The 19,887-nt window shown below is 34.9% G+C and overlaps 3 protein-coding genes across 6 annotated transcripts; 1 reads left to right on the top strand and 2 right to left on the bottom strand.

Annotated features, from left to right (window-relative positions):
- Window positions 1-93: 93 nt before the first annotated feature.
- On the bottom strand, window positions 94-9,048 carry LOC110378739 (CLK4-associating serine/arginine rich protein). Of its 4 annotated transcripts, XM_049844135.2 has the most exons (17): window positions 8,785-9,048; window positions 8,549-8,646; window positions 8,181-8,359; window positions 7,900-8,061; window positions 7,665-7,771; window positions 6,228-6,400; window positions 5,607-5,630; window positions 5,041-5,207; window positions 4,751-4,838; window positions 4,402-4,665; window positions 4,267-4,320; window positions 4,007-4,135; window positions 3,084-3,150; window positions 1,804-1,876; window positions 1,495-1,600; window positions 1,111-1,191; window positions 94-1,001 (listed from the first exon to the last, which is right to left on the bottom strand). In XM_049844135.2, exons 1-17 carry the CDS (start codon window positions 8,881-8,883, stop codon window positions 509-511), a joined length of 2,364 nt encoding a protein of 787 aa, XP_049700092.2. In that variant the 5' UTR covers window positions 8,884-9,048; the 3' UTR covers window positions 94-508. The 4 variants fall into 4 exon arrangements, with proteins under 4 accessions (XP_049700092.2, XP_049700088.2, XP_049700090.2 ...); XM_049844131.2 differs by having other exon boundaries at window positions 4,267-4,665; XM_049844133.2 differs by having other exon boundaries at window positions 4,267-4,665; window positions 5,607-5,627.
- A 467-nt stretch (window positions 9,049-9,515) lies between these two features.
- LOC110378752 (uncharacterized) lies at window positions 9,516-10,965 on the bottom strand. The gene is made up of 4 exons (XM_021338138.3): window positions 10,638-10,965; window positions 10,304-10,569; window positions 10,033-10,164; window positions 9,516-9,950 (listed from the first exon to the last, which is right to left on the bottom strand). The coding sequence occupies exons 1-4, from the start codon at window positions 10,753-10,755 to the stop codon at window positions 9,531-9,533; spliced, it is 936 nt and encodes a 311-aa protein (XP_021193813.1). The 5' UTR covers window positions 10,756-10,965; the 3' UTR covers window positions 9,516-9,530.
- Window positions 10,966-11,382: 417 nt separating this feature from the next.
- On the top strand, window positions 11,383-18,430 carry LOC110378751 (inositol-tetrakisphosphate 1-kinase). The gene is made up of 5 exons (XM_021338136.3): window positions 11,383-11,842; window positions 12,797-12,895; window positions 13,880-13,977; window positions 14,683-14,982; window positions 15,197-18,430. The coding sequence occupies exons 1-5, from the start codon at window positions 11,723-11,725 to the stop codon at window positions 15,684-15,686; spliced, it is 1,107 nt and encodes a 368-aa protein (XP_021193811.3). The 5' UTR covers window positions 11,383-11,722; the 3' UTR covers window positions 15,687-18,430.
- The last annotated feature ends 1,457 nt before the right edge of the window (window positions 18,431-19,887 follow it).

The raw sequence follows: 19,887 nt of genomic DNA, 5'->3' as shown, positions 1-19,887 counted from the left end.
ACAGTCTTAAATTAGTATATGATAGTTGAAGTTGGATAGTGCTTAGTATAGCTTTGTGTTACCGTTTATCACGTTTTAAATAAAACAAGGCAGTAGTGCAATACATCATTATATTACGGTAAAATTAATATACAAATGGGAAGAGCTGCTACACAAACCAGATAAGTGTTAAAATACAAAAATACAGTTTATTTTGTAGAAATAGGGACAGTGACAATAAATACCATAGGCCAATGAAAGAAAATAAGGCCAATAAGATATTATTAGAATCAAATAAAAACAACAAGAATTACAAAAACGTACACCTACTTATTGCAAAACAGTTGCCATAAATACTCGACAATTAATTTAGGGTGTAACAAAAATCCATAAAAACAAATGGTAATCCCTACGAACTTAACTAAGATATGTTGAAAGTAAACGTCTACGTAACATCCTACACAGCTAACATTTGAATACCTACATAGATTTAACTATTTTGGCATTAACGCATTTGAATACCGTCTATCTAATAATCTACAAGTTTGACTTTGCTCCTTGTGTAGGCATCTGAGGATTCTCTGTCGTAATCCTGTGAAGGGCTTCCGTGTTCACTGTGCCTAAACCCATGGCCTTTGTACCCTCCCCTATGTCCATATGGCCTCCTCCTCCCGGGAGTATAGCTTTCCTCTTTCCACCTGCCTTCACCGCTATAACTCTGGTTGTCATACCGACTATAACTGTCATATCTAGGCCCTTGTTCGCGATTCTGATACTTATCGTATCTATTAGAATAGTGTGGGGGCCTTTCATCGTCATTTCTCCTGTCTTCTTTTGCATCTGGTTCCTGGTAACGCCTCCTCTCTGCGTAGTGTGAATTTTCTCCGTATTCTGATGGTCTAGACCTCTGTGACGTTGATGTGGACTCTTTGGAAGTTTCCCAAACTGGTATGCGTGGTGGCGGCGAAATGCTCCGCGATTTACTTTTGTCATCCCTTTTCTTGTCGTTTGACAAAGATTCCCTGCAGGGAAAAGTAAAATAATCAGTAACGGTATTGTTAGTAAAATCGTATCTTTTATAAGCGTATATAATAGCAAAATGCAAAATAATACAAAATAACAAAATGTTACCTTGAAGACGACCGACTGCGACTCCTATCAGAATCATCTTCACTTGATCTTCTATTTTGTTGGTGCCGCATTTCGCGTTGCCTGAAACAAAAACCTCTATTGAAAAGAGACATTGAGACAAATACACATGAAATAATCCCCAGTCGATATATTTAATTTCACTTGATGAAGGTCAAAGAACTTGGCCCAGTTGGACTGTTGTGAATTTGCGAAGCATCTATGTATGTGAAAATGGCTGACTCAAGAGGGGCAAAGTTATTTTATGCTGGTATTTTAAGTTTTATTCTGTGTATATAAAAAATAGAATTTATTTGGGTGAAATAACGAAAAATTGTTATACAAAATGTAATTGTTCGTGCTGTCGAATCTATACAAAATACAGACTTGCGCCTCAGTTTGATGGCGAGTTCCCTCATCTCCTCGTCGCGTCGCGCCTGGCGCCGGCTCTCGCGCTCCTGCCGCTCCGCCTCGGCTCGCTTATCCGCGCGGACTATACACAAATATAAACAAATTAATACTACAAACATTATTTCACCATGATTTATTTACCATCTGCTTTATCGCTAGACAGTCCAATACATTAGATAAAATATTCATAAGCGTTTTAAATATGTGCATATTAAAAGATTTATACAATTTCAATGTACAATTTATGAATGTTTGAAACGACTTCTATGCTCATATAAAACTCACGCTGCCTTGATAATTGTGCCTGCATTTTCCTCTTGAGTTTTTCCTTCAGTGAAAGTGTTTCACGCGACGGTCCCTGCAAAATTCATCATGTTAATTTGATGATCAATTATGGAAGAATCAACTCTTTTCTGAGATTGATTCTCGTAAAAGTAACGGAAACAAAACAACTTTTACCGCTGAAAATAACGGGGATTTAATGAAAATAAAAAATATGTCGTGTTTCAGGAATATCAGAACGCGTAAGTATCCTTTTTCAGTAATATGCTGTTTGAATGTGACTGATATGCAACAGAAAAACTTTATACAAACTAGGAATGTTTATATTGTGGTTGTGAATCAATATTATACCAATTCGATACACGAAAAAGATAAATGAATTTTAAAGCAATTTTGATAAAAAAACGAATACGTTGTGGCGATTTGTCAGTAGCGATTTTTGACCCGATCATAACACGAAATAACGACGAAGTAAACTACTTATTACTACAGTACTGACTGGGCGTTCCCATCCGATTAGTCGATTAAGCGGATAGTGAACTAAGGATCGTTGAGTATGTGCATACGCGTAGTGAGAACGCCTCGTATGTACTGTACGCAGATTAACAAATATGAAATGCGAACTATCTTCGAAGTTTTTTGTTCGGACTCTACTTATGTTTATGATTTAAAGGTGTATGAAACAAAATGTTCCTGTGTGGCGTAGATATTATGGGTGAAATGTAGTGTGAACTTGTCGATAGGTATACAAAGACAATATGTAGTACAATTTAAGCATTAGTCAGATGATTATAATAAATATATTTTTGTAATGGCTTTCGACGTAGTTGTTAAAATAACATAAGATTTTATTTTTCTTCTCTTCTAAAATACGATCAATTTGATCAATTGTATCAAAATGGAGTTAAGAAATTCAAATAAACAACACTCAGGGGTAAATATAATTCGAGAGAAATAAGTATAAGTTCTGCACAGTAAAATGAGAACAAGATATTATACCATCACAGTTTCATGTTACACGACACGGCAGGTAAGACAATAGGTTGATAGTCAAGCAACAATCATCTCAAATTAACCGAGCAAGACAACGCCATGGGTTCAATCAAATAAACATACAACCAGGAATTTAGCAGGTTTTGTCAACTTTCATGTAGTCAATAAATTTCGCATCACGGATAGTAAAAAGCGAAATAATCTGCTGTTGAACAAACTACGGCTGTAATGTCGTAAGGTGCTAAAATGAAAGCAGAACAAATGTATAAAAGCAAATGATTCTTACTGACTTTGGAGCTGGATCCAGACAATCGTAACTGATTCTGGTTTGTATTGGATTTATTGCCCACCGCCATTCTGGAATGTCAACAAATTGCATGTTTCAGTTTTGAATTGAAGACTATAAACATAGTACCTACATGCAGCCCAGACCAAAATTGCTCAAGTTAATTAATTTATAAATTAGTCACTAATATACTTTAGGGGGTCTTCCAAGCTCAAGAAATCCACTGAGATTAGGTGCCCTAGTCTTACATAAATGGGATCGTACAAGAATATAAATGTATAGAACCCCAGACAAATTGCTAAAAGAGGTAACTATTATTGTTCTTGGCTAATAAATTTCAAATAGCAATTGATAATAAGTGGCTAGTTAAAATAATTATTTATAGCTGGCGCAATATTAGATTGTCAGGCAATGTTGGAGGGACATGAAATAAAGCAATTAACAATAAGTTTGACTTTATTGTAACTAGAAGCCTTGTCTATTCTGATGGACTGGCAAACTGGGCAAGAACATGCTATTGATATATGGAAAAACATAATGTGTTAGTATATTTGACTTGCTGGGGAGTTTGTTTCGCCACTTCTTCCCAGCAAAAACACATAGGAATAGTGAAGGGCGGGCGTTTTGGGGGCTGTCTTTTGTAGATTTGACGTCCAAAAAGTGCTGATTTTCAGCCTACTTTGAATAAATAACTTTTGATTTTGAGTACAGTTCACGTTCAATAACTTTGCCTCTCACACGGCTGATTTCAGAGGAGCAAAGTTATGTGACGTAAATTTATTGTTTGCCATTGTTTTAGACCACCATGAATTCTCTACTCAACCAGCAAATATATTAGGTAGGTTGATGTGTCTGTGTTGATAGAATGATGAATACATTTCCGGATATTTTTCAACCTTCTTACACCTTTGATTGGATAATACTTACTTGTTTTTCGCGTCGTCATCAGATTCACTGGAATCGGAGTCTATGGACAGTTCGCTGGAGGAGTGGTCCTCCTTGCGCCGCCCGTAGTACCGCGGCACTGCCGGCTTGCTCTGACCACCCTTATCTCCACTGAAACACAACACCAACATTACTTACTATCGATATTTATCTCTACTACTCGAGAAATCGATAGTTATCGATAATAACGGCTCCTTCATCTGACTCACCTCGCCATTCAATATAATTCAAAATAAGCTTACCTTTCAAACGACATCGACCTGGAGTTAATACGCTTGGCATAGCCACTAGCATGACTGGAAAATACAAACACAATTAGTCTCGACCCAAATACGAGTAAACCATTGAAGATTGAGTTATAGGTGTGAAATACAAACTTTGCTGGGCTTCGAGAATATCTGTTTCTACGATTACGTGATCTGGACCTTGACCTAGTCCGTCTGTAGGGGCTGTATGACCTCGAGCGAGACGAAGACAGGGATCGAGATCGAGACGACTTGGAACGGGATTTCCGCCAAGAACGCGATCTTGACCGTGACCTTGACCGCGATCGAGATCGGGATCGCGAGAACGACCTCGACCTTGAGTTAGGCCCTCTCGGCCCTATCTGACGGAAGCGACGATCATGGGGTGATGGTTGTCTAAAAATGAAAATATATACTTGAAAATAAGAAATTATATTACATTTTAATCTCTATTATATGAGTATAAGAGAGCGAGACTTACCGGCCCCGAGGTTTCCGTGCGACATCAGCATATAACATCTTCAGATTTTGTTTAACTTTATCTGCATACAATGGTTTGGCCACTGTTGCTGTGGACAAAAACAATATTTTATCATTCCTTAAACTACAAGTAAGTAGATCTTTAGCACGTAGTGAGGAAGAGCAGGGTTTTCTCAACTGTATGTTTATTAGACGGAAGAGACAAAAGGATGGGTCCAAATTGAAAAGGCATAAATCTGCCCCTCCAATGTAAGTCTACAGACATCAATACTTGTTCAACTTGTAACTCACGAGGTTTCTCTTCTTCCTCTCCTCCAAAAGACGTGATAAACTGTATATTCTCTCCCGCATCAGGCGAAGGGCTCCTACTGGGTGAGCAACTGGGTGAGCGAGCCGGCATCGACGACGGTGCCGCGTAACTCGGCGGACTCACGACCCGGGTTGCAAGCTTCTTGTCACTGCAAATAAAACCTTATTATACTCCATTTGAGTAGGCACTTAGCTAAAGGTTAACAATCTTGCCATTACCAAATCTGTAGTATAAAACAAAGTCGCCTTTTCTGTCCCTATGCCCCTTTGTATGCTTCAAAACTACGCAACGGATGTTGATGCGGTTTTTTAATACATAGAGGGAAATACTGTTATCCCGTGCGAAGCCTGAGTGGGACTTTAGTAACTTAAAAATAAAATGTGGCCAAAAATCATTGTAAAAACGAAAGTATCATTTTTTTAGAAGAAGTTCAGTATGTATTTGTGTAAAAGGTCCTATCAAGATTGTTTACCTTTAGTTAAGAGCCTACTCAAACGGAGTGTACCACAGGAATACTGGCAACACAATAACAAGGAGACGGCCTTACTTGCGTGCCTCAATAGTATAACTTCTTGCGTCAGCGTGAAATTGGAATTTTTGATTTATTATATTTTTACCATTATTTAATATAATTTATAACAGACTTAATTTAATACTATGATGGCACATTTTATGGGTTACTTAAATATCATTGATATTTTACTTTTTTTTATTGATAGTTTACAATTACGATCAACAATAAGGACAGTTTCGATTCTTTGTTCAACTTGAATGCATAACTTTGTGAAAAAAAGCTATCAAGTATTTTTTACATGTTAATACCATTTCTTTCAAGAACAATATTGATTACTTCGTAATTCCATTTCTCTCATTTACTGTCATATCATTTCTAGATATCCTTATTCCTTTTTCAAGAGTTTCTCACGAGGAGAGCAGATACTGAACTATAGATAGCAAAACTACTAGCAAGATCAGTCTTAAATGATAAAGAAAACGTAATGACAACCAAATAGTTATATAATAGTTCATCGTTAATATCATATATCTGTGGAGGCTTGTTATTAGCAACTGGAAAATATATTTTTGTTACATATTATGTTATTAGTCTGTAAGCCTTCTTAAAATAAATAAAATAAAATAAAAATAAAATAAAAATACGCGTACTCACCGATGCGCCCGTCTCTCTCTCCTACTCTTTCTGCCAGAGAACATGGCCTTCTCCTTCTCTTCTCGCAACAGTTGTTTCTGATGTTCCGCGTCATCAGCGTCGCCCGTCAGGAACGAGAAGAGATCGCAGCCAGCCATCCCGAACTGCGGCCCCACGCCGTTCAACTCGTGAGCCTGGACTCCGCAAAACGTGACGTAAGCAAGGAATTTTAAATTGTAACGTATCGTAAGCAAGGATTTTTAAGTTACTTCGATTCAGATAAACAAAAAATATAGTAAGTAAGTGACTTAAATGGCATTTCGGAACAAAGCGTCAGTTGCTGCACAATAGCCATTTTCAGGTATTAGCTTGTGGTGGATGTGTGCGAGGAGTGCGTATTACGTATACGAGCTAACCTATTGTCGAAAGTTAGGTACGAGCCGCCACTAAGTAAGAGCTTTATTTGATAGGATCTAAGTTGTTTCCTGCGATTTTACTGATAAGACTGCTTTACACACCCAGTTAAAAGTTCAGTATAGGTAGTAATGAGAAAATTGTAACAAACACACTCTTTAGCGTTAACAATATTGGGATGATGTGTCTTATCTATACTAATATTATAAAGAGGAAAACTTTGTTTGTTTGTTTGGTTGTAATGGATAAACTCAAAAACTATTGGACCGATTTTAAATATTCTTTCACCATTAGAAAGCTATATTATCTGCGAGTAACATAGGCTATATTTTATACCGGTGCGGGCAGTAGCTCCCACGGGACGCGGGTGAAACCGCGGGAAAACGGCCAGTTTATAAAACAAGTAGAATCTAATGCTTACAAATAATAAACTCTAACATTTAAATGATGTTAATTATACACTATAATAAATTACAATGTAGAAACACATGCAAATATAATATATCTTACAAAACCATTTACTAAAGTAGGTCATGCAGATTGACAATATTAGCAAAATTCACGACATTTAAATTCCATTCCTTTGCCAATTAGGTTGTACATATTTGAGTGGGAAGTGCTTACAAAAACGTTCATAATACAAATTCTCATTATGCTTTAGACTCATTAATTATCTAGAAAACCATTACTATAGCATTACTATAGCTTGAGCATAAAAAGCAATATTTTTATATAAATTGCTATGATATCATAAAAACAATAATCATGCAATTTTTATGACAGAAAAGGAATGGTTATTTTAGTTATTTAGTGAAGGATGCTTGGGTAATTGTGAACAATAGCCTAGCAGTTACTGTTCATTGTGAATACACAATGGGACCTACTGGTGCATTTGCTGTGACCTTTCCACCTGACATAAATTAAAATATGTTACTTGAGAGAGGACTACTGAATGTTTTTGAATAACTTTATCAGTATAACTATGGCAGAAAAATAAAGATTAATTAAATAAAATAGGTTTACTTAAATATGAATTGAACTCACCTGTGAAGCCTCCATTTTGTTCACATCAATGCTCAAGTCGACATCAATTATTTCCAGATCTGAATCATCGTCCGAATCTTTCTGTTCCACTTTTTTAGTCTCTGGTCCTGTAATTTAATACTGCATGCCATAAGAATACCCAGAAAAGACCGTAGAGTATACTACCCCGTGACCAGACATAAGTAGCCGTCAAGCATCACAGCACATTGAGGTATAACAGTAAAGCTGAATCTACCGTTAGAACCAGAAGGTTGTGCTCCTGGGTCATTATAATTGTATCCTATAGCAGCACCGGTTCCCTTCTTTTCATGCAGCTTTTCTTTTTGTTGCTCTTTTTCTTCTATGGTAACTCCAAACTGTTCTTCTATAGCCAGCTGTTGTAGGAACTTGTCTTCACCTGGAAATATATACTACATTCAAGTATCTTCTTATATAACAATTTACATTGAGTACATCAAATGCAATTTTGCAACTTAACAAAAATAAATGTTGCATAAAATAAATTCTGGAACTCACTTATTCCAAGAAAGACATTCTGAGCGAGGATCCTGTATCTCTCATAGTTGCACTGTCTTTCTTCTGGACTGAGCTCTCCAGGTGGTATGTCTGGGTTCCTCACTTCAGGTATGTAGTCCAAGTGGGCACGGACATCAAAACGGTCTATCATGTTGTTGGTGTCTCCTTGCCAGGGCATCCTGTGAAGAAAGATGATTATTATGACAGATATGATCTATGCAGTAACAATTTGACAATTTACTGCTGTCAGTAATATTCTGATTACTGCAGGGGAGGGGCAAGTTCATAAAAAGGTTGGTCTGCAATACCTACTTGCCAGGAGTAAGTAAAGAAATTTAATTAAGGCAAGGATTATGAAGAATACTAACATGATGGCAGGGCCTTCTCCTGCGGCAGCGATTGCCGGATCCAAGTGTACTTTGCATGGTCGTCCGTGTAGCTGAAGGAACTGCGTCGGCTCCGCTTTCTAAAACAATTATTTACCATAATAATAGCAGTTGATTTTGTATGGTAAGGGTGAACTATTTAGTACAAATATGTCACGTTTTGTATTAGGATATGATTTACAGCAAAATAAGTAACACATAACAAACGATTGGCTCACAATCTTTTCGTAAAAATCCTTTCGGCGCTCCGCCCTTCGCCGATAGTCAACAATCATCCCTCGGATCATTCGCTCTTGTTTCCTTGCTTCGTGCCACATTGTATTGCCTTATTTTACAGTACATAAACATTAAGATGAATATAAACTACAGTCCTCCTCTGCGTAATACTAAAAAGGCGTTAATTTCTTTCAGATAAAATTCACTGAATCTTCAATGGAAAAAATATTTTTATCTTTTCGACGCCATTTTGATATTTCTTATAGTGATGTGGTGCAGAACGAAGCACGATGAAAAACGCCGTACTAAGCAATTTTAGTCGATTAACAGAAACGACTAAAAGTAGTTGTAAACTTTGTCTTGAAATCTCAATATTTTATTGTCATGAAGACGTGTGGTGGGCTCATTGGTGGGCTAGTGGGTAAAAGCTCTCATGTATGTGTGTGGGTTCGATCCGGTCCGGCAAGTATAATAAGTTCTTATGTACTTTCTATGTATATCCTACTAATGGCTGATCAAAAAGAGAACGAAAACATCTTGAGGAATCCTGGCCTATGAAGTCTGAAATCACCAACCCGCATCGAGCAAGCGTGGTGGTTTAATGCTCAATCTTTCTCCCTGTGAGAGGAGGCCTTTGCCCAACAGTGGGACGATAAAAAGGCTGTATGTAACATACAATAGCCACATTCGCGTGAGTGCTTCAGACTTTATTTGTTGGTATAAAAAAAAACAGTTATGTTCAGAAGTTTTAATTCACTGTATACAAGTATAATTCACTGTAATCTTCAACATCAAAAAATATTTCATTTTCTAATTGATTAGGTTTGCAAACACTTAGCCAGTCCATGAATTCTTCAAATATATCAAGATTCACTAATGTGTCAGTCATACTTCTGTTGCAGACTAGATAGCTCCCCTTTTTAATGTATTTCTTAAAGAAATGCCACATTTCTTTATGTTTTTCATTATCTACAAAGAATTCCAATATATTTATAACAATGATGTCAGAATTTGCGACCAGATCACTCCTTTCCATTACATCAGAATGGACAACTCTTATCCTATTAACATCCATAGTATACTGCTCAATGATTCTCTTTTGAACATCACAACATTCTTCATTCATTTCTATGCCCACAATTGTGCCTGCATTAGAGAAGTAATACGCCTGAAAAATAAAAAAATAGTTTATTGGCTATCTATAAAATATAAGCTATTTAATATTAGTCTTTAAAAAAATTGATACCTACACCATAAAGGACTGCTCCTAGGCGAGAGCCAACATCCAAAATCTGTTTTTCTTCCAAGTCACTTGGTAACAACACTTTGAATATATATTGAAGTGCTTTACAAGACATTGAATGAGAAATGTATATCAACTCCTGAAACCATAACAAATGCAAAGTTTTAAAACCTATACATAGCATACAACCAAGAACACACATTAATGTATGCATTTCTATTCTTGTTTTTCAGAATTTGTTCTTTATTGAAGTCAGAACAGAATTAAAATATAATTACTTGTATGTTTCGGGAATTACAGTCAGTGCAATAATGTTTCTTTAATTTCCCTTTTTTAACGAGTTTATCAACAGCATCATCATCATACAGAAACTCGTCCACATGGCAGGTGTTTATCTTATTGCAATCTGCTTGGTCCCCAATAGTCGGAGGCTTTATTGTTTCCGATGGCAATTCTGCTTCAAAAGGCACAATTTTCTTTATAGAGTTTCCAATTTTTATAAGTGTTTTCTCTGTATTTTGCAGAGCTTTGATGCGTTCTAAATCTGTAAAAAAACACATGTGTTATTTGTAGAACATATATTGAGTTTTAAAAATCTGCATGTATACATACCCTTCCTGTATGAATGATTGCATATCCATTGTTCAATGTTGTCGATTTCCTCCTCATCTAATTCGGAAAACAATTCCAACATGCGGTGCTTTGCGTTTACTGAGCTATCTTCAGACATGATAGCGTCTCTTGAGGTTATAATTCGATTTAGAAAATAGTTTTGTATACAGATTTCAAGAGACTGGGTAGTTCAGTCAAAAAAACTTATCAGACAGTTTAAAGGAATACTGAAATAGCCAAAAAAATCCTACAAAACAACACTGAAATGAGCAGTATTTTTATATTTTGACGTTTGACAGTCGATACCGACACGACATTCAGTCAAGTGACAGGTCGTAGAGTGCACCAACCAGGCGGCAAAATATGCCAACCAAACAACCAAAGGAACAGGCCACTGCTGCGCAAGCTTGCGAGTAGTGATGTCCTCTTTATGTGTGACTAGCTTTTGCCCGCAACTTCGTTCGCGTGGAATAGTGACTACCAGCAGATTTTTGATTTGACCAATAGATGGCGCTATATGTCCGGAATATTTTTTTTTTTTTTGTAATAAAAACTATCCTATGTCCTTTCTCAAGTTTCAAACTATGTCTGTACCAAATTTCACACAAATCGGTTCAGTAGTTTAGGCGTGAAGAAAAGACAGACAGACAGACAGAAAGACAGACAGACAGACAGACAGAGTTACTTTCGCATTTATAATATTAGTTTGGATAATTTGCTTTTTGACAATCGTATGTTGACGTAGTTGACTGACAGTGACACTAGCGCAATATAATCTGTGCGTGCTTGACTGCTTGTCTGTTTCTCGATCGCACCGTGTTTTCGTGCCGTGTATTTATTAATTTATTATTGTATTTTCTTCTTTTTTACTGTAGTTTGTAAAAGTATAATAGCTATCGCTAAAACATGGTTTGCTGTGAATTATATTCAAGATTGAATTTTGAGTTATTGCTTATCAATTGAGCTTAAGTTATAAGAAAAATAAATATTTAGAACAGTGTTTTATTCTGCGGTAACTGCGGAAAGTTTTAGTTCAAACAAAAGAGTGTAATATAAGATAAACTAGTATTTAAGAAATCATTAAAATGGATGGGGTAACTCATAATAAAACTATTGGATTGTGGATGTCCAACAAGAAAAGCCAGAAGCTTAATTGGAAAGAATTTATTAAGGCGTGTGCTTCTCATGGATACAATTTAGTCAGAGTGAGTAATATCTGTATAAATTAGGTAATTTGTAAGATATACCTTTGTGGTTTAGAGACATTGACTCACTAGAAACGAATTGCATTAACATAAATGGTCTAGGATATTTCTGTGCATTCAAAATCTCAATGGAGATTGGGCAAGAATGTATGAAGTTTGGTCCAAATGTCCACCACGAACGAGACCTATATAATTAAATAGTCCACTTAATTTAGAGTAACTTTTACTAAGAAAGTAAAAAAAAAAACAATGCCAAAAAAAAGTTATAGCCAAAAATGTATTCTTAATTTTCGGTAGTTTTTGTATGTTATCATTATTATTTTTTATTTTATTCCACTTCCATTTCCGCACTTTATCTAAAACTAAGTTAAGTAAGACACATTTGCATATAAACAGCCCATATTTTTTTGCCCGATGGATGTACAAATCACTAACCAATTGAGGCGCCAGAAGTACTTGATTATACTCAGCGGTGCCTGGATCTAAGAAAGTTCGATGTAACTGGTGGTGTCTTCTCTCTAATAATGAACAATTCTATTTTGTCAGAAGTTACTGAAAGTACGAAAATCGAACATCACGAAAAGTAATTGAAGAAATGAAATTGTAAAAATCTATAAAATGTTTTATTTGATTTTGCCATAACTTTTTTCTGGCATTATATTTTTTTTTACTTTCATAACAAAAAATGTTCTATATTTAACAGGCTATCTAGCCATATAGGTCTCGTTCGTGGTGGACATTTGGACCGGAATCGCCCAATCTCCTTTACTAACTTATGTGTAATCAACATGGGTCAACTGTAAATAGGAACAAAATAATTAGTATAAAGGATTCTTGTGATTTCATACTAGTTAATTTAATACAGAGAAGTTCAAAATTGAAGAAATACACAACCTAAACCAACAATTTTTTTTTTTTTAAATATCATCATGTTTTGTCAAACTTATTTTTCAGTTGGACTTGGAGAGATCATTAGAAGACCAGGGACCAATAAATGTATTCCTCCACAAATTAACAGATGTCATTGCTGCAGCTGATCAAGGAGACCCAAAGGTAATACTTACATATTTTATTTGGCCTTATTTTGGCTCAGAAACTTATTTATTTTTAACATTAACAAGAACCTTTTATCTAACACATTTAAATTAATGTTTAATATTTGTTTTTTATGTTTAATAAATTGGTATTAATTTTGTCTTGGAATATATTATAATATCTATGATAAGAAAACTTTTTAATATACTTATCTCTAAAAAGGTATTTGGATCTCATTATGTAAATTAAATGTGAATGATGAGGTCACTTCTACATTAACATTTTAATAGATTATCTTAAGATCTCTGTGACTAATACTGAAAGAAAATGAGTCATGTAAAGATTTATATAATTTGGCCAAATAAGGAATAATTTACTTTCATTCATTTTGTATTTTCTATATCTAAAATCTATATATGTATCATGAACGATTTTGTTATAAATAGGAGTTGTGTATTTAAACTTTGTATCCTTTAATCTTTGTTTTTAATATCTTATCTGTATTTATGATTTGAATTTGTTTCATGGTCAGTGTCCTTTATTAGTCACCAGTGACCTCACTGCACAGGGTCGGCAAACACAAACTGCTTACAATTGGTTTCACTTGAATGAGTAACACTTGTAAACAAAAACTAGGCTAACAATCATGTTTTTTTTCAAGTTATTTTACTTGTTTGGAACAATACTAAATTGGTTTGTAATAAGGATCTTGTAATGATAGATACTCCAAGTACTGTATTTACTGTAATTGCCTTTAATTAAGTCTATAAAGATGTAATAAAATACAATCACCACATTTGTGTTTCAGGGGAATTTTCCCTCCATTGGTTATTATTTTTATTATTTAATTGACTCAATAAAATTCCGCTTTGTGCTGCACCATTAAGTACTTATAGTTATTTTAAAAAACCATTTATTATCTGAAGTGTTTGATAGCAAAATGATGGTAATTTGTTGGTGATAGGTAAACCATTAATTGCTTTGTCAATTTTATGTTATCAGGCATCAATAACCATTAGTCGAGTGGAGCAGTACTTGTCAAACCATCCAAATATAACAGTTATTGATCCTTTGGACAATGTGAGGATTCTTCTTAATAGGTAAGACAAAGACTATAAACTACTACTGTAAGGTAGCAATATTTCTATCTATCTTGCAATCTTTGCAAAGTTCGAAGTACTGCAGCTTGTGTGGTACAATTCATCCTCCGAGCTTTTTTCCCAATCATGTTGGGGTCGGCTTCCAGTCTAACCGGATTTAGCTGAGTACCAGTGCTTTACAAGAAGTGACTGCCTATCCGACCTCCTCAACCCAGTTACCCGGGCAACCCGATACCCCTTGGTTAGACTGGTGTCAGACTTACTGGCTTACAGCCGGGACCTACAGTTTAACGTGCCATCCGAAACACAGCCAATGGTGTCTAAGATATACTTAGAAAGTACATACAAACTTAGAAAAGTTGCATTGGTACTTGCCTGACCTGGGATCGAACCCGCGCCCTCATACTTGAGAGGTTAGGCCTTTACCCACTAGGCCACCACGACTATTGTACAATGTAGTGTGGTACATTTGTACAAACAAAAAATAACAGATAAAATGTGTCAATGTAAGCATTCCTCTCAATGTTTTTAGAGTAATTACTAACAGACAATCTTAAGAAAGACCTGAAAATCGTGAGAACATTATCTTAAACTAGATAAAGTAGCTACAATAAAAATTTACTAGACTCGAAATAAATTAGCTTGAAAACCACATTTTAAACACTACAACAACTCGCTATATTAATTCTTTTATATAATTTCCAGGTACTGCTACTACTCAATACTACAAAATGAGCCATCGCTACACCAGCAAGGGATATTCACACCATCATTTGCCGAGTTCACAACCACCAACATAGAAATGAACATAGAGATAATGAGACAAAGGGGAGTTAAGTTCCCTGTTATTTGCAAGCCTACTATTGCCCATGGGTCCAAGTCTGCACACGATATGATTGTCATATTCAATGAGAAGGGCTTGTATGTGTGCAAACCACCCTGCGTTGTGCAGAGCTTTGTCAACCATAATGCAGTACTGCATAAAGTATTCCTAATAGGAGATAGGTTGGTAGTATTTTATACGATTACATTATCTTAGTACTATTTTTATATTTATAATTACTGTTATTTAATTACATTTAAGGCAAGCATGGTGATTAACGCTCATTGCAGCTCAGTATGAGAGGAGACCTATGCCCTGCAGTGGGACAATAAAAATTCTGATAATGATTAACTATCTATAAGAGCATATTCAAAAATGCTTTTCATTCAATTTCAGGTACCACATTTGCGAGCGTCCGAGCCTGAAAAACTTCTACGCATCAGAAGATTTAGAGCCAATATATTACAGCACGGGTGAAGTTTGTAAAGCAGATAGTCAGTCCACGCTCTCAATACTCGACCCTCACGATAAGGCTGATATCACACTAACGCTAAATGAAGATAAAATCAAAACTATCATAAGGATATTAAGAAAGAGGATTGGGTTACTCTTAGCTGGCTTCGACGTTGTCATAGACAATGTCACAGGTGGTCATGCAGTCATAGATATTAATGTCTACCCAAGCTATGATAATTTCCCCAACTTTTTTGAACATCTCTTAGATTCCATAGAGGAGGCAGAGAGTAGAAATGTGAATAAGGTATGTAACAATGGAGATTGTAATGGAGTTTACGAGGATGAATACTTAGGACATAAGATGAATGGTTTAATAAATGTTGGAATGGATCCAATTAGATTCGGTGTAACTGGTATGAATATTAATTGAATTACTATTAATGTGTTGAACACAAACGTGTATTTATAACTTTGTTATTGATTAGTAATGATTGCTTCTATGAGTCATGTATAAGTAAAAATATTGTTATTTTGTTTGTTTTGATGTTATGCAAATAATTATTTTTCTACACAAGTAATTAAAAATGTATGCACGCTTTACTATGTAATTATTTGCTACGTATGTAATATAATTATACATTTATACATAGTTTTCTTCTAGCAAATAGAACATTAGTATTATGAGGTATGAATACTTCATTATAGCTAAGATGCAAAAATCTCATCTTACCATATATTGTGAATCTTATATAGGAAGGATCGTATTATGTACCTATGGTCAACAAACTTCTTAATTTATCAATGTTCCAAAAAAGTAATTTTGTTAGACTGTGTAAGCACTTATAAATATTGTGTGAATAAAAATAGTCTGTCGAGTAAATGTGATAATTTATTATTCATATTATTAATTAAGTTGAAACTTTCATTAGTAAAGTATGTGTTATTATATCATTAGTATGAAAAGTATTTTTTAATTGAAAACGTATTTTATAAATGCATTTAAGCGATAGACTACAATAAAGGTCACATCACAATATTCATTAATCAATGGTGCCGTTTACGTTCTGAAATTACCACAGATGGCAATAATTTGTATCTAAAGAGGTCAAATGTCTGACAAATTGTTCACGCCGTGAAATAGTGACTTCATAAGTACGCACCTCGATAAACCAATTAATTAAATTGGAATGTATAGAAAATTTCCAATAGTTGTCTTAAGATGTAATTTACTAATATTCTGTGTGAGTAGAAATATTGTCATTGACTCACATTAGTTCTAGAGATGTCCAATATAAAGTATACACATATATTAAGATGTTACAACAGTTTTTGACTCTATTTATACTCCATTACCTTTTAACTTCGGAGTTTGTGATTCTAAAACGTCTTCATTGTAAATGATTAATGTACATATTATGTATACGTATAGTTTGATTATCCAACTATACATTACTCTGTATATTACAACTTTTAGTGCCTAAACAAACACAGAAATATAATCTCAATGTGTTCCATTTACAGTTTACATATGTGAAGTTTCGGATTCCATTACATATTGGCATTTCTGTTAGCATTCCATTATCAGTTGTTATATTAAATTCTTTTCCATTTTTTATTTTATCTAGGTATACGTGTGCACGTGAATCATGAAATTGATATAATTTTCTACAAAAAGATAGCATTGTTTTTCAATTATTTTCACACGTTACTTAATTTTGTATCTTATAATTGTATATTGCGAGAATAATTTTGTATCAACCACAGACTTAGGTGTTTATGATATTTATCCTATAATATCAATAGGTATTAATAACCTGAAAGAGACCACTATCACATAATTTGCTTTATGATATATACTATAATATACCGACGGTTCAAGAGCGGGCTTAAGACTGACATAGTCATTTAAATAACCAACTAGGTATTATATCGCACAGGCGCTTACAAAATGGAATTGAAAATTTCAATAGAACTTAGAAGAAATAGGTATCTCCATGTTGTTTAAAGTTTCTGAATTTTGTGATTCAAATAGTTTTAGAATCGAATATGTAATCACAAGTAATAGGTATGTGTTAGGTCAGAATAAATTTCGCTACTTCTAGTCTAGTAGAAAAGTAAACTATGTGTGGTTTACATAAAAAAGTAAATGTCTGTATGTTTACAACAAGCTCATTATTTTTAAGTTATATAAAAATTAAGATCCTTATAAAGCATTCTAAAATAACATAATCTTGGCAGGAGTTCAAAACACCTAATTTTAGTATACACAAAAGCTGTGTGCATATGCCTCTAATAAATAAAATATTTGCTTTCAGTATTTTATGTGGACATATACTTATTTGAATATGTGAATAGAATACGCTAATTGGTTAAGAAATAATTATCAAATTGTGATCGTTACTGAATTAAATAGTTCCTGGTTCTGAAATGCTTATCTTTTTTAAAGAGACTAGGCATGTGTGAAGAATGTTGATTACTGTTAGAATCGTTTTACGTATTGTAGCAGCACTTTATTTTTACACGCAATAGTTAGTAGAGAACTTCACTTACGTATATTATACTGAGTAAAAAATTGAAGTGGCCCTGACTTTTGTACTGTCTATTAAGCGAGATTTCAATCGGATAATGGTTTGGCCTATGAACAAAGTGTTTCTAAAAAATAAATTGTTATTTACTATGAAATAAAAACTCATACTCTTTAATTAGTATGCTAGGTATAAGAGTTTGTGATTAAACTGTTATTGAAATACACGACTAGTGTATCATTCCAGAAATCAAGTTTATCAAATGTATTTTTTTGATGGAGACTGATTGATAAATTTATGTTGTGAATAGTTGTTATATCATCCTATTTTTGTAGCACGGAGAATGTTAAGACCTGCATTGGAATACCTACTGAAGTACATAATGTTAAGGTTTATAAAAAGATTTCGGTCCAATCCAATGGGAATGTGATGTTATTCATACTTGAAACAGAATGTGAAATAAACTTATGTATGTCTGTGTAGCAGCTTTTTGAGATGAAGCCTGTTTGTATAATTTACCTATATGTATTTAATTATAATAATGATATTCAATACAGGTCTTATTATTTTTCGACTTATTATCTGCCTGTAGATAGACTAGCACTCCGGTATAACGTGTAACCGAAATATGTAAAGCCTCTTAATTTTAGTATTCTTTTATTTCTGGAAAGTAAGCCAAGAAATTTCGGAGCTTGGTCTCATGAACAAGTAATTTTTAATAATTATTATTATTTTATTTAATGACATTATCCGTCGAGCTCTTGTTGCCGTCGGGGTACCAGCTGTATTAGAACCAAACGGCCTGGCACGCGACGACGGTAAGAGACCAGACGGCATGTCATTATTCCCTTGGAAGATGGGTAGGCCTTTAGTATGGGACGCAACCTGTGTCGATACTCTTGCGCCATCTCACCTTCCAAGTTCTGCGTGCTGTGCTGCTGCTGCCGCTGCGGCTGCGGAGAACCTCAAGCGGCGGAAATATAGTGGCCTTGTCGGAAACTATATTTTCGAACCGTTTGGGGTTGAAACCCTCGGGTCGTGGGGTCCGAATGCCCACATTCTATTTAAAGATCTTTCTAGGCGGCTGGTTGACGCTTCTCGTGACCAGAAGGCTGGCTATTACCTCGGACAAAGAATCAGCATGGCGATCCAACGAGGTAATGCTGCCAGCCTCTTGGGCACGCTCCCAGTTGACAGCGATGGGGACGAATTTTTTGACGCTTTTTAGTTGTTTGTTTTACTAGGATAGTTTTTGATTTTTAATTGTTCCTTTAAAGACTTGCAGTTTTTTTCGTAAATATGAAAGTAATCCGTAATAGAATTGGTACGAGAATAGCTCCTTGGTGTACCCCTGTAAGATACAGCCCTGATAGCTACAGCGTATGATTGTTGATCTTTTGGAATTCACTGCTCTTGTTAATTACTGTAACTTATACATTATTTCTCAAAAGTATTACTTTCAAAAGAGGCGCCCTCCTAATAAAACAACTACTATAATGAGTCTGTGATGTTATCAAAAGCCTCATTTAAATCTACCTTAAATCTTAATCCTTAATATTCTGCTATTGTCACTTCGTGTAATCGTAAAAGATGGCCGGACTACAGCCTTTATTGCTTCGCCTACAGGAATATATTCCTGTCATCATTATGCTCATGTATTTAAATGGTCCTATACGTTACCGATATTTATCTAGCAAGTGCCAGTAAGGAAAACCAGTACCATAAGTTGTTTGCTTAGAGAGCAACGGGTCAATGGCAAATACTTGTTTATATGTATTAATAAAAGGCGTAACCCGAGCCCTAAGCTTCTCTCCTACACGTTTTATGAAGTTGATTACTTAGTGAAAGTCGAAGTGCTTGGATATGTACTTAGGTAGCACCGACGAATGGGTATAATTAGGAGGTGAAAGTTTACTGCGAAGCCTATTCCCTTTGCATTGCAAAACAAAGGAGAACACTTACAGATGAACTTACCAACTTTCTTATTTACAATAAAAGAATACTAAACGTTAAGAAGGCTACTGAATCCCGAGATCTTCCAATGTAACAAACATACCGTAATTTGTAACAAATATTCATAGCAATACGTACTACATAATTAAACAC

The sequence above is a fragment of the Helicoverpa armigera genome, chromosome 16 (assembly GCF_030705265.1).
Source record: "Helicoverpa armigera isolate CAAS_96S chromosome 16, ASM3070526v1, whole genome shotgun sequence".
In the NCBI taxonomy this organism is placed as follows: Eukaryota; Metazoa; Arthropoda; class Insecta; order Lepidoptera; family Noctuidae; genus Helicoverpa; species Helicoverpa armigera.
Note: the sequence above shows the minus strand (reverse complement) of the source record. Positions and strands in the feature narration are given on the sequence as shown.

Bases quoted from the DNA above. Each gene is read 5' to 3' on its own strand.
- LOC110378739 (XM_049844131.2), bottom strand. From the start codon at position 8,883: ATGTGGCACGAAGCAAGGAAACAAGAGCGAATGATCCGAGGGATGATT. The intron at 4,666-4,750 runs GTAAGTCTCGCT...TTTCATTTTTAG, and splicing joins GCACGGAAACCTCGGGGCCG to ACAACCATCACCCCATGATC. The intron at 1,601-1,803 runs GTGAGTTTTATA...ATTTGTGTATAG, and splicing joins GGCACAATTATCAAGGCAGC to TCCGCGCGGATAAGCGAGCC.
- LOC110378752 (XM_021338138.3), bottom strand. From the start codon at position 10,755: ATGTCTGAAGATAGCTCAGTAAACGCAAAGCACCGCATGTTGGAATTG. The intron at 10,570-10,637 runs GTATGTATACAT...GTTTTTTTACAG, and splicing joins CAATCATTCATACAGGAAGG to ATTTAGAACGCATCAAAGCT. The intron at 9,951-10,032 runs GTAGGTATCAAT...TTTATTTTTCAG, and splicing joins TAGGAGCAGTCCTTTATGGT to GCGTATTACTTCTCTAATGC.
- LOC110378751 (XM_021338136.3), top strand. From the start codon at position 11,723: ATGGATGGGGTAACTCATAATAAAACTATTGGATTGTGGATGTCCAAC. The intron at 13,978-14,682 runs GTAAGACAAAGA...TATAATTTCCAG, and splicing joins GTGAGGATTCTTCTTAATAG to GTACTGCTACTACTCAATAC. The intron at 14,983-15,196 runs GTTGGTAGTATT...ATTCAATTTCAG, and splicing joins GTATTCCTAATAGGAGATAG to GTACCACATTTGCGAGCGTC.